At 39.4% G+C, this 14624-nt stretch overlaps 1 protein-coding gene across 5 annotated transcripts in view; it reads right to left on the reverse strand.

The window, feature by feature from the left end:
• Nucleotides 1–14624, reverse strand: part of afap1l1a (actin filament associated protein 1-like 1a) — a 44008-nt gene that overhangs the window by 12096 nt on the left and 17288 nt on the right. Inside the window, exons 1-5 of one of the 5 annotated variants that reach the window (XM_048176815.1) lie at nucleotides 9449–9660; nucleotides 2985–3110; nucleotides 2395–2478; nucleotides 2208–2296; nucleotides 1491–1617 (exon numbers count right to left, since the gene is read on the reverse strand). In XM_048176815.1, the coding sequence (XP_048032772.1) occupies nucleotides 1491–1617; nucleotides 2208–2296; nucleotides 2395–2478; nucleotides 2985–3110; nucleotides 9449–9515 (493 nt within the window). In that variant the 5' untranslated portion in view covers nucleotides 9516–9660. Of the gene's footprint in view, nucleotides 1–1490; nucleotides 1618–2207; nucleotides 2297–2394; nucleotides 2479–2984; nucleotides 3111–9448; nucleotides 9661–14624 lie in introns of those variants that run through there. The other 4 variants (XM_048176814.1, XM_048176817.1, XM_048176816.1 and 1 more) reach the window with 4 other exon arrangements.

Here is a 14624-nt window from a genome sequence, read left to right on the forward strand (position 1 = left end):
CTGCAGTCTTTTTTTAGCATTATTATTAAATTGCCATTGCTTTATTTGAAGTGCAAAAAACAACAATAACAAAAAATTACAAGCTTCATGAGAAGCGCAGAAGTGTTTTCTTTTTAAAAATATCTAAAACTTAATAAGCAAAATTAATTAACCTACAGAAGTGGCCAATCATTTCCTTTGCTGACTGTATCTATATCTAGCACCAACAAAAATTTGCCAACAAAAAAAGTCAAGATGAAACCAAATTTGTGAATTTGAGTTTACCAAAATTAAACTTTGGAACGGAGCAAAATGCAAAACTTCTTTGCATGAGCTCGTGTTTACAGTCTTCCGCATTTGCATGCATTTAATTGGAAGTCAATGGAATTAATTTGACCTATTTACTTTCCTAATGCACATTCTTGGTATTATTTTAAACAATTTATTGCACAAATTGCAACTTTATCTTTGCAATTATTAATCAAAATGTGACAACTTGCTCTGAAATGACTTTCCTTTTCCACTGATGTCACTTAGTCTTTGCAGGCTTTGGCATAATGTTAACCAATGGCTATTTCGGGCCGTAGCCCTGAAAGGGTGAAGGCCCTATTGTTTTCCTTAGGATTATTCTTCTTATTCTATTTTGTCAAGGTTTTGTGGGCTTTAGGGGCCCTTAACATGCTCAAAAACTCTTGAAAATTTGCAAACAGGTCAGAATCCGCAGCCATTAGGGCCGAGCAAAATCTGGTACATGGGCGTGGCAGGGGGGCTCTACGGCGCCCTCTGAACTCGGTACATATATTGTTCTCATCAAGCTGGACAACTTTCTAATTTACACTCATTAGCTCCGACCAACAGGAAGTCGGCTTTTTTGTTTTGAATGTGGATTTTTTGAGAAATCAGGCTTTGAATTTTGGACTACTACTCCTATAGGGTTTATAGAATTCACACCAAAATGTTTTAACTTGGTGCTAAGACATTGAAGATGCCATGGCGAGGGATTAAATTAATGCCATTGTAAGTGTGGCACATTCAAACGATTTTATAATAGTCTTTTTACATTTACCCAGTTTAAATGCATATTCCCCATCATGCACTGTTGCCCTGAAGCCACTGGGGTGGCGATGCCACCAGGGCTTGGGCCTTTCATCGCTGCTTGCAGTTTTATTTAAACATAGTTTTTGTAACTTTGCACAACATTGACATTGTTGTCTTAACATTGAGCATAGCTCCATTCTGGAATGTAACAACCACTTTTTACAATCCGATCATTTCCTAATGGATGAAAAAAAATTTTTTTTCTTGTTGAATATACTGTTTTATTCAAAAATGTGTCCCATTACGGAAGTAAAACGGGCTGAAAACTACAATTAACTTTGACTTCAAGTGATCTATTATCAACACTCTTACTCTTGAAAGAACACAAAGTTGTAACACTGATCACTCTCCAAGTTACTTTATCTATAGGAATTTATATAGACCATGTAGTGTTTTCCAAACAACGGACATACAGCAATGAGACTCACTGCGGCTGGTAATATATTCTGGCATCTTTCCAGGGCTGAGTGGCACGGCCTCTTCATAGTAATCCTCTGGAGGTGGCGTGTTGGGCAGGGGGGGTGGTGAGCCCGTTGTGCTCTGGTCAAAAAAAATGTGGCAAACACAATGACTTACTCCATCTGTCTGCCCCATCATATTAATTCACACTTAACATCTGCTTTTCAGGGAGTCCTCATAATATTGCAAAGTTATGTGGCTCCGTTCCATCACTCGGCAAGTTACTCCAATAACAAATGATATGTGACCACTGCATCCAATCAAAAGCCAAACCCACATGCCACATGGATGACGGCTGAGAAATACATCAGATACTGGCCATGCAGGACTATTGTGCTAATAATGGCACACAAACACACTGACACACACAATGAAAAATCTGACTGCTGGAAGAGTGCGCTCTCTTAATAAAAGATAGGCTCTGTGGGGACCTCGGTGAAGGGCTGATGGTGACGTGACTTAAAGATAACAGCCTGGCCCTGAAAGTGCAATGCAGCTGGAAAGAGAAGAACAGGTTTCACTGCAGCACGATTAATCTTCTAGCCGTATCTCATCGTCGCAGAGCACAACCCTTATTACACACTGACATCAGGGTTAATGATGCACTATATATTAGCATTAGACTAAGGAGCAGAGCATTGTGGGTTATCCTCAGAGGGAAGATTTCTTACTGGCTTGGAGACAGTGTGGTCGGTGTGGTTTGTCTCTGGCTCTTTCTTTTGATCCTCGATTTCAACTTTCAGGTCCCCAAGGTCACAATCTGTAGAAATGTCCAAACACATTTATGAGCATAATAGCCTACTCCAAAACAATGGAGGATGTTGAGAGATGTAAATCTCATAAATACTCCCCACTTACCGAACGTATCAAAAAGAGATTCGACAAAGCTGGTTCCGTTTCTGTATACTGAGGTGTTCATGTACATATAGTCTTTTCCAGTGACTGCAAAGAACGAGTATGAGAAAAGAGAAAACGTGTTATGTATGTAGGACAACTGCCAAAAGCTTTTTCAGTCTCATTTATGAGAGAAACAAGGTTGATGTTTATCCCTCTGGTCTTGTCACTTTCTGGTCCAAGAGGTTTCTTCTTTGTCTAAATTGTCTCAAGCATATTTTCTATTGGTTCTCTGTCAGACTGATGTTTCTGAGTTAATTTGCAATATCTGTGCAGTTCCCTGCTAGACAAAAAACTGGCTGTAGCTCAGTGTGGTCAACCTAATGAGACCAGTGGTACTAAAAGGCTTATCCGAGGTGGTCTACTAGATCTAACTAAGCTAACCAAAATGGTCTACAATAGAGATGACTTTTCCTGCATAAATCCAAAACTCGTAGCTTTCTAGCAATATGATTAGACATCAATGGCCTTTAAGGTTAATCAGCTGGTGGTCCAAGCACTAAACTCAGCCTGGACCAGATAATAACCATTAAAAACTGATTTTAGATATTTACCTGAGGGCTGAAGTTGTCTCAGAAGGTTTTTGACGGCAGTTTTCTTCTCTTCTGTAGCACAGCTCAGGGTCTCATGGTCCAACAGCTTCAACAGCACATTCAACTCTGTCACCAAAAGCTCCATTGCTGAAGGTCAAAGCTCAGGGTTAGAGGTCAATAAAGACCAGACTATACAATTGTCAGTGTTTGTCATAACAAATTAATTAGACCAACCATCAATGCCTGAGCATGAATAAGCAAAGGAAAACAAGTGTCAGTTGCAGAGGCTTTTGGTTAATGACATGACACTCATTTTTGACAATTTTTTAATACATTGAAAATACAATCCACATATAATGACTTGACTACACATCTTTTAAAATGATCATATTTTTATTTTCTAATTAAAGTCAATTTAGATATTTTTTGGTGGGGCAAAAAAGTAAAAGTCATCTATATAAAATATTTAAAATAGATTAATTTATGTACACGATTATTTTCTTTTTTAAATTTTACTTAATAGTTGACATTTTAGATGCATTTTATTTTCTTAATAAGGTTTAAACATTTTTAAACCATATGCAACCCTAAGAACTAAGAACTTTGCATCCCTAACCCTAGATGTTCAAAAAAACTTCATCGTGTATACTCATATATGTCATTGACCCTTTTCAGAAGAGGGGATAGCAGGCTTGAGATCAACTCTGGTCTTCATCATTAATCATCCGTCTGTGACTCTCAAAAGCTTGTAAAGCTTGAATCAAAAAGATCTAGATGCATGGCTCTTTGTAACATTATATTCCATTGAGTGTCTTCAGTATGGACACACATGTCAGTGGACAATATGAGTTATGGGCAGGGGGAAAGATGACAGGTCAGCAGGATTATAAATTGCAACAGGTTTGGAGCTCAAAACTTCATGCTGAGACTCTCAAGCTCTCATCCAGGTCTCTGTGGGATAAAAACCGCCCTGCTGAAGAAACCAAAAACCCCTGTGTAGAGTCAAAGACGTACCCTCTGATCTGTGGCAAGCTTCCCATCCCACCTAGAAAGCTCACAGAGAGCATCAGAGGAGGGTCCAAACTAATAAATACATTCACAGCCTGACATCTAAACTCCCCTAAGACAAGTTAAGACAGTGAGTTAACCTCTGGTCTCTTATGTCTGTTATGCAGAGGAATAGGCTCAATGACATTGCCGTGAGTCTATGTGTGGAGCTTTAATATAAAGGAGGTGGGCTGATATCCTTAGGATATCTCAACAGATACTGCCGCCCACAAACTAAAGTTCACACAGTGTTACACGCTAGCTAAACCAAATTTTCTCTCCCAAACCCATTACTAATGACCCGCTACTAATGCTGAGTCTATGAGTTTGAGCTAATGCAGTCAGCAAATTAGTAAAAACATCCAACCAAAAACCTGGACTGAAAGTATGTTTTGAAGAATGAAAAAAAGCATGAAACAATAAAAAATAGATAGTCAGCGACCCTAGGCAGTGTGTGCCCAGGCAGGAGGTTTGCTGATGTGGAAAGACTGTTTTGTTTAATAAAAGTAATCAAGCCATGTGAACACCTCCTGCCCCTGTGGATATGAGCTCATGATCAACACTGGGACCACATTGATCATGAACAGAAGACTGGAGAGAGAGGGAGTGTGAACAGGGCTGATCATCCATGTCCATCACACAGCTGGACAATCTGGCTTGGACAGAGGGTCAACTGAGCCAAAGTATCCACCTCAGGGCTTGTGTGTTTAATACTGATATTAACAGGTGTGGTGGGTCAAGACTCAACTTCATCTGTCAGATACTCCATGAGTAATGTATACTAAAGTATGGAATTCATCAAAAGCAGAGAGGGAAAATGCTGAAGTGACAAAAAAGATATGAATCCTGCTGCAGACCAACTAGCTAGAACAGCCAGAGCAAATGACCAGTTAAAGGGATAGTTCACCAAAAATGAAATTATCCCATGATTTATTCACCCTCAAGCCATCCTAGGTGTATACGATTATCTTCTCTCAGACGAACACAATCTGAGTTATATTAAAAAGTCCTGGCTCTTCCCAGCTTTATAATGGTAGTGAATAGCGCTCATGATTTTGAAGCCCAAAAAAGTGCATCCATCCATCCTTCATGAAAGTAATCCATACGGCTCCAGGGGGTTAATAAAGGTTTTCTTAAGCAAAGCAATGGGTTTTCGTAAGAAAAATATCTATATTTAAAACTTTAGAAACTATAATAGCCAGCTTCCGTTAAACATCCGCACGCAAGTTGAATCTGAAAGCATAACCTCGATGCATGACGTAGGAGTAGGAGAGAGTAGACACCTCTCGTGGTTTAAACAAATAGGGCTGGCCAACAAACCATGAGTGCCATTCACTGCCATTTTAAACTTCGGAAGAGCCAGGATATTTTTTTTAATATAACTCTGATTGTGTTTGTCTGAAAGAAGATATTCATATACACCTAGCATGGCTTGAGGGTGAGTAAATTATGGAATAATTTTAATGTTTGTGTGAACCATCTCTTTAAAACCTAGGGTTGTGTGAAAATAAATATTGTAATATTTTACCTCGCAATAATGTAGAAATATTCTGTCATGTCAAAAATCAATATTCGTTACATTTTTGCTCATGAATGTTTTTTAGATATTCAACCAAAATTTAAGCTCATAATAAGCTAATAATATTATATACTGTACGCTCTTGTTCAAAATTCTGGGGTCGGTATGGTATACTCCGGTCTTCATTGTCACATGATCCTTCGGATCCTTCTAATGTGCTGATTTGGTGCTCAAGAAACATTTCTTATCATCAATGTTGAAAACGGTTGTGCTGCTTAATGTGTCTGTGTAAACCAATTATCTCATTTTCAGTTTTAACAATGTAAAAGTCTTGCTTACTGTAACTTTTGTTCAATGTAATGCATACTTGCTGAATGTATGTACTGTATTCATTTCTAATTCCCCCAAAAGACCACTTGTTTTTCAGTTTAATATTCTGCACATTCATGGCTACACTCCAGTTCGGAATTGAAGTTGATCCAAACTGTGTAAGATATCATGACATAAACAAGCTTAGGAGTTAACATCTGAATGTATAGAAAAATGTGTGATGGTACAGTTCAAGCAGATATCAAAGTATTTCAGCCCCTCATCTTGTCTGTCTTTTTTTTTCTCTGTGCTTCGTGTAGTTGTACATAAACGGCCACCACCCTCTTCCACATCCCCCTGAGAAACCTTAATGAATGATGTGCTTCTAGTCAGATTGTGCTGTGGTCCAGAAAATGTCAAAACGCTTCAGGATCACATCTCTCCATAGGGAAGGTGAGGAGTTTAAAAGCCACAAAGAAACACAAATACTCTAATTCACACAAACACATTCTTACACCCACATGCACAGAAATTACTCATCTGAAATTTGGGTCAGCATACTGCTGCTTTGACAAGAGTGTTTTTTCTTCTTCTTTGATTCACCACAGTTGCAGAACCTTTGTTATTGACTAATGTACTGCAAAACATCTCACTTCCTTTCATCGTGTCCCCAGCTGCCTTACAGGCACTCCCACCGGTGTGTAAGTTTGAGTGTTTCTCTATTCAGACTTGTTGACACAAGGCCCCTGCGATCACAAAAAGCCTGAGTTTAACTTTACGTGTTGGCCTCGCCATGACCTTCTCCAGGAGACACAGTTGGGTAGCAACTAAAGTGGCACAATGTCCCAGATTTGCTACATGTGTCCACTTGGCAAATTATTTGAAGAATGTAGTGTTAAAAAGCAATGCATAAGCAGTTCAGTTTGAAGAGCAGGGCAAGAATAAGAGTCAGCATAGTAAATGTGTTAGTGTCACATGATGCTGAAGTTGGCATAGCTCTTTTGTGAAGTGAAGTCACAGGAAATGTAACCAGACTGATGATACACTATATTGCCAAAAGTTTTGGGATGCTTGCCTTTACGTGCACATGAACTTTAATGACATCCCACTCTTAATCCGTAAGGTTTAATATGGAGTTGGCCCACCCTTTGCAGCTATAACAGCTTCAACTCTTCTGGGAAGGCTTTTCACAAGGTTTAGGAGTGTGTTTATGGGAATTTTTGACCATTCTTCTAGAAGCATATTTGTGAGGTCAGGCACTGATGTTGGACGAGAAGGCCTGGCTCGCAGTCTCCTCTCTAATTCATCCCAAAGGTATTCTGTCTGATTGAGGTCAGGACTCTGTGCAGGCCAGTCAAGTTCCTCCACACCAAACTCGCTCATCCATGTTTTTATGGACCTTGCTTTGTGCACTGGTGCGCAGTCATGTTGGAACAGGAAGGGGACATCCCCAAACTGTTCCCACAAAGTTGGGAGCATGAAATTGTCCAAAATGTCTTGGTATGCTGAAGCATTAAGAGTTCCATTCACTGGAACTAAGGGGCCAAGCCCAACCCCTGAAAAACAACCCCACACCATAATCCTCCTCCACCAAACTTTACACTTGGCACAATGCAGTCAGGCAAGTATCGTTCTCCTGGCAACTGCCAAACCCAGACTCGTCCAACGGATTGCCAGACAGAGAAGCATGATTCGTCACTCCAGAGAACATGTTTCCACTGCTCTAGAGTCTAGTAGTGGCGTGCTTTACACTGCATCCGACGCTTTGCATTGCACTTGGTGATGTAAGGCTTGGATGCAGCTGCTCAGCCATGGAAACCCATTCCATGAAGCTCTCTATGCACTGTTCTTGAGCTAATCTGAAGGTCGCACAAAGTTTGGAGGTCTGAAGTTATTGACTCTGCAGAAAGTTGGCAACTTCTGCAACTTTACCCCGCTCTGTGATTTTACATAGCCTACCACTTCATGGATGAGTTGCTGTTGTTCCCAATTGTTCCACTTTGTTATGATACCAATAACAGTTGACTGTGGAATATTTAGTAGTGAGGAAATTTCACAAATGGACTTATTGCACAGGTGGCAACCTATCAGGGTACCACGCTTGAATTCACTGAGCTCTTGAGAGCAACCCATTCTTTCACAAATGTTTGTAGAAACAGTCTGCATGCCTAGGTGCTTGAGTTTATACACCTGTGGCCATGGAATTGATTGGAACACCTGAATTCAATGATTTGGGGGGGTGTCCTAATTCTTTTGGCAATATAGTGTATCATTTTATAATAGTAAATAATTACAGAATAGGCTTCATTAAACCATAGAAACACTAAGTAGAATTGTATGGTTTAGGCAGGTTGATGCTAGTTAGTGCTAGTTTGATGCGCTGTTCTACCTGATGGAACAACATAGAAAGATGTTCACCAGCAATGGAAATTAGTATGAACCAAGTTCAGTTTTATTCAACTAAAATGCCATCAGTTTTTCTGTTCAGTAACCTGGATATGTATTATGTTTTTGTGCATTTCCCATAAAGAACACAAGAGTCAGGTGAAGTTACAACTGAGATTAGGAAATCTTAATGAACAAAGTCTGAGGGCAGTTAGGACCATCTTAAACCAACATGAGCGCAATGGAGCATACATGATTCCAACAGAGATACGCTCTTACATGAGATCAAACACATTTGTGCTTCTCTTTATCTTGAGCTGCACCTGTGGAGGGTCATTTCCAAAGCCAAGCACAACACGGGGCTACATGCCCACTCCCCTCCAGAGAGCAGCACATGTGGTCCGCTCTGATAATACCACATCAAAACAGCATAGTGCGAACACAGAAATCCACACCGGCGCTCAAAGCCAGATCCAGCTAACCTGCAGGTTCTCCTGATGGCAGGGATGTTTGATGCTTTCTTTTGGATCAACCCCTTGTGAGATGTTTTCATCTCTGTCTACGAGATCGCGCAGGCAAATCAGAGTTGATAATCTATTATTCTTTCTGCTCACTTGAAAGCACTTTACTGACAGTCGTATTGTTTCAACATAATCTAAAAGCCATGCTGAGGAATGTGAAGTTGGCGTTGAAAGCTGTGTTTTTAGAGGACAACGGGGCGGTTTCCGAGAACTGCACCAGTGCTTTAGCACTCAGCACCTCACACATTGCTGAAAAGCGAGGAAACATTCCTCACCTCATTAAAAGTGCAGCCAAATAGCTTTAAGATGCCTACCAGAGATAGTAATGTATACTCTATTGTGAAAACCACAGCACTCCTCAAGAAACCTCTAAACACCTTAGTGAAATCTTATTTTAGCGTATTTTGCTTAGACAACAAATACAATGCCTGTTAAAACTTGTAAAGATAATTTTATGTGTGATGCTACTAAAGAAATGTACTCGTAAAGCAATATGCAAAGTCAACAACTAAAATGCCTATGAACTGCTGATGGATTTATTATGCTAAATTCAAGTTGGAATTACTGCATTTAACTAAAACTAATCAATATGTTTCACTTTAGCTTGTACGGAAATCATTCATCCAAATGTGAAAGCTATTTGATAATACAATTATCTAGTTCCCAAGGAAAAAAGACTAACATGCGAGTAACAAAACACCTACCAGAAACAGCTGCTGAGGAGGAGACTGCCAGGCCCACCATCTCCTTTCCTGAGACAACTAGAGTCATACAGTTGTTATTGAACAAGTCACAGCAATCCAGAGTGGTGGAATCATCTGATAAACTGACTCATTCAAGGTGCATTTCCTTCACATTTATCACTTTCTTTCCTGTGTCTAGATTAAAAGTGACTGAGGGATAGCAGGGGAATTTATCCTCCCTTTCTGGTCTTTTGGTGTGTGTGTGTGTCTGGGGGTGGGGTGCTCAGTGATGACTGTGAGTGTGAAGTAAGGGGAGGCACCAAGTCCTGATCTAATTCAGCGGGGTTCTATAGCACCTGGGATAGGCCTTGAGTAAATACACACATCCATGCCCCACAGGGGAGAGTATGGAGATCAACAGCCCTTACCAGCACTCTTCCACTGTCCTCTAAACCAAAGATTTCTTCTTTTTTTTTTTTTTTGAGTACAATTTATTTATTTTGTTTTTATTGCCATACCAGCATCTATGGTTATTTTCATGGCAAGATAGATGTATTTTAAAAGAAATAAATAGTGGTAACGTATTGAAAATCAACAACTGGAAAAAAGTAGGAAAAAAAAAACGTACATCAATTACCAACAATTTGGCTATTTTCTAATAATTTAGCTTATTATTAAAAATGACAAGCCAGCAAAGATTGCAGTTCAGGCCCCGTTTACACTAGTGAGTTTTCGTTTTAAAACGCTTAAGTTTTGCTACGGTTACGCCTGTCGTTTACACTACATCGTTTACGAACCTCGAAAACGTAGACTGCAGACCCCGTTTTAGTTAGAAAACGCGGGGTTGCATTTCAGTATAAACTGACCAAAACGGAGACTTTTGAAAACGATGGCGTGGCTGCCCACATTCGCTCAACGTATCCTTGACGACCATGTAAACAATAACATGGAGACTGAACTGCAATCTTTCAGAGTCCCTTTAAGACAAGTCATTTCACTCGGCGGCCATCTTTGAAACGCTTCTCGGGCATCCTGGGCATCCATGCAGCTCCTATCTCTTTGAATGGGGAAACATCAAATTCTCCAAAGCTGTTTGCCAAGTTTTCGATTAAATTTCATATTTGAAATCACCAATGAATTCTAACAACAACTGTCTCATAATTTTTTTTCCAAACACTCGAATCATGACAAAAAGCTGGATCAAGCTAATGTGCATGCGCAGACCTATGCGCGTCTCTTGTGCCTCATTTAGGAGGCGCGCGTCTGACTGTTTCTATAGAAACCAGTGCTTCTAACGGCCGCTGCAGTGACGCGGTGACTTTACCAGTCGGCGATTGGCTCTTATTTTGAAGGCGGGACTTATTCCGCCATATTGCGCGTTACACTTTCTCCCATTCAAAACAATACGAATGACATGTCTTGTGTTATTCTATAGTCTTTGAATCTTTGTTGTAATTTTTAACAGCCATTGTGCAGTTAAACTCTGCATTTTGTTAGTACTGCAGCTGCCTACATGCGCAAGAGGCAACCATTTACTTGTACGCGCATGCCCAGTGTGTCATGTGACATGCTTTTTCGGATGTGTAGTGTAGACCAGTGGTTCTCAAACCTGTCCTGGGGACCCCTCACCACTGCACATTTTGCATGTTTCCCTCATCTAACACCTGATTCAACTCATCAACTAATTAGTAGAAACTGCAAGAGTTGAATTGGGTGTGTCTGATGAGGGAGACATACAAAATGTGGAGCGGTAAGGGGTCCCCAGGACAGGTTTGAGAACCACTGGTGTAGACAGATCGTTTCTGAAACGCTGTGGAAATGCCAGTGTAGACGAGGATCGTTTTCATTTTAAAACGCTGTTTTAAAACAAAAACACACTTGTGTAAAAGGGGCCTCAGTCTCCATGTTATTGTTTACACGGTCGTCGAGGATACGCAGAGTGAACGTGGGCAGCTCCACCATCATTTTCAAAAGTCTCTGTTTTGATCCGTTTATACTGAAATGCAACCCCGGCGTTTTCAAACTAAAACAGGGTCTGCAGCATTTTCAGAAGTCTCCATTTTTGAGGTTCGGAAATGTTGGCGTAGTGTAAACGACAGGTGTAACCATAGCAAATCGTATGCATTTTAAAACGAAAATGCACTAGTGTAAACAGGGCCTTAGAAATATGTGAATTTAGTTTTTTCTTTTTTTGGAGGAAAATTTGCCGTTTAATCTCATATTTCTCTTATTTATTTTTGTAGCACTAAATTGCAGTAATAATGACCGTTTTCAAACAGGTTTCCAAACACTTTCCAGTATGCCACTGGTCGAAAATACATTGGCTTAGTCCCACCAATCTATTTTCTATTTTAAAAACTGACATTATTTTTTGAGCCAAGTTTCTTTATTGGGTTGGTTTTAAAAAAAAAAGAGAGAATTTGGGGGAAATTAATTGACTATTTTATTTTTAAGCACATTAAACTGGAATAGACAAAAGTATTAGACCTATAACATCAAAACCCTACCTTTTGATCCTTATGAGACAGTCATTGATTTGTATCTATCTGCCTGCAGTCTCTTCTAAGTGAACAGGGTGTCTCTACTCCCTACATAATGTTACAGTGCCCCTAGAGACTGTATGTTACACACAAAGGAGCCATTCTACCGGTGTGCTCGAGTGAAGAGAAGGGAGTCTAGTTCTCTTCATTGTGTTCACTCATCCAGAGAGGAGTCAGGTGCTGACATGCACAGACACACATCAGCACGTTCAGAGTGACGTTACTCAAAGCCATAGGCAAAATCTAAGACACTCGGCAGGATCTGACATGCAGAATAGCTCAAAACCCACTCACACACACTCACACGTCTTTTAAAAAAAAAAAAAACACACTTTGTGCAGATAAGCTGGTCGTATCAGCAGTTATATCTCAACACTGAAAGGGGACACTTTTCTGTCCATTTGTCAATTGCGGTTCCTGAGGGCATGTTACGTCTTGCGAGACAGATGAGATGCTGAAGGTTTGTGTAGTTAAACTTTGCAGACCTGTTGCTAGACAGCCTGGCACTAGAGATAAAAGACGGTCGAGGCAAGAGAAGCCATTTATGTGCGCTTAAGTTATCAGATGATACATTCAAACCACAATTATTATACTTAAGTATGTTCATTATAGTAGTTCTGTTGATTCAGCTTTCTATACTAATGATCCTTCTCAGCATTTAAATGTTTGCAAAGACAAGCATCAATACTACTATGACCCTGTTTATACCTGGTATTAATTGGTCAGTGCTAAATAAAAGGTATAAAGGTCACAATGTATTGTAATCTGATCACTGAAACCACATACAGATTGAGTGTTAAATGCATCACATTCTGATGCATCCTGGAAAGTGAGGGACCAACTACTCACCTGTCTATCATTCACTGGTCTGAAACGTGGCATGTCAACTTTGCCAGTTTGGAGAAGTGCGTTTTATACACATGCAAAAGACTTTGAATAATTTCTTCAGTATAACTGATATCAACAAGCAGCAACAGAGATCAAGAAATTCAGTTAATACTGAATTTAGCTTGAAATATCGCATTTGTGCTTTGATTAAAATTCATGTACACATTAAAAAGTTTGGAGACTGCTAAAAGCGGCAGTCTGTAAGTTTTGCCTCTTTGTCGCCATCTCGGTTTGAAACCTGCAATTGCAGTTATTTGCGGAATTATCATCTTTATGTGGGTTGTGCATCGGCACGGCTCCTCAGCGCGGATTAATCTATTGTTTTGAGGAGAATGTGTGGCTGTCAGTCACCGCACCAGTGGATACTGTACTTCGCAGTCACAAATTGGAGTCTTGGAAGTATGACCAAAATACAAATTTTCACTGGAAAATGTCATCTGAACAAATTACAAATCTGCCACTTTTGTTCTGACCAACTGAGAAAAAAAGCACTACAATAAATCGCGCCACCATAGGTAATTAAATCTAACGATCGCTTAGCTCATATCACATCAAACCATGCAAATTATTATTATTGTTTTACTTCTAAAAATGTTCTCAAATTGTTAATGTTAACAACATCAGCATTGCATGACTACATGTATGAATATGTAATATGTTTATAAGCAACTGAAAAAAGCACAAATGTCAGGGCATGTCAAAACTTCTTCAGGGCCCTAAATTAGCCTCAGACCCCAGAAGGTTAATGTATTAGTGTTACCTGTAGATTTAAATTTCTGTACAGTTCAAACTCTAACGTTAATTTGTCATACAATCCACCATCAAAAGAAGTTTAATTATTCCAGCTGCTGTGAGAAAAGGCTATAAATGATCCGTCACCTGCAGCAATCCTCACATGCAATATAGCCAACTAGCTGGGACTCCTCCTTTATGTAAACAGAAGTGACGTAATGGTGCAAAGACGAATGGCGGCATGCTTGAATTTCCCGGAGAAACCTACCAGTAAACCACTCGAAATTACAAATTATTACAAGCTTACTGTTGTGAATCGAGATAAGGTAAGGATTATATTATATTTATATATATATATATATATATATATATATATTATATATATATATATATATATATATATATATATATATATATATATATATATATATATATATATATATATATATATATATATATATATATATATATATATATATATATATATATAGAGCCCGACCGATATATCGGCCGGCCGATATTATCGGCCGATATGAGCTAATTGCATTTAAATCGGCATCAGCGTTTATAACGGCCGATGAAACATGAGAAACAGAGTCTCATGCTTCACTCATGTTATGAGTGTTGCATAGTTTGTTCACCAGAGGGAGCTCTGCAACTCCCCAGTTGACAACAGCGCCAGAAATCCACTACAGAAGAAAGCTATCAGCCGAGCCACGGAGACTTGGGTAAAGTTGGTTTTATATTCGCACATTCGGACATCAGTATTCAATAGCCTTGTTAATCACACTACATTGGACATTAAGCGGACATTCACAAGTAAATATGCCATTAAATCAACACTTGCCTATTTTGATCGACTGTGAAAAATGTTGTAAGTTGAAAATCGTTTGTTGTCAATATCATGTCGCTGCTTAAAATTCGCAAACATTAATTTATTGCACATTTATTGGAAAGTCTGAATTTATCAGAAGTCCGAATGTGTGAATATAAAACCAACTTTACCCAAGTGCCACGGAGATGTACTCTTTTGACGG

Source organism: Megalobrama amblycephala, linkage group LG23, assembly GCF_018812025.1.
Source record: "Megalobrama amblycephala isolate DHTTF-2021 linkage group LG23, ASM1881202v1, whole genome shotgun sequence".
Taxonomy (NCBI): Eukaryota; Metazoa; Chordata; class Actinopteri; order Cypriniformes; family Xenocyprididae; genus Megalobrama; species Megalobrama amblycephala.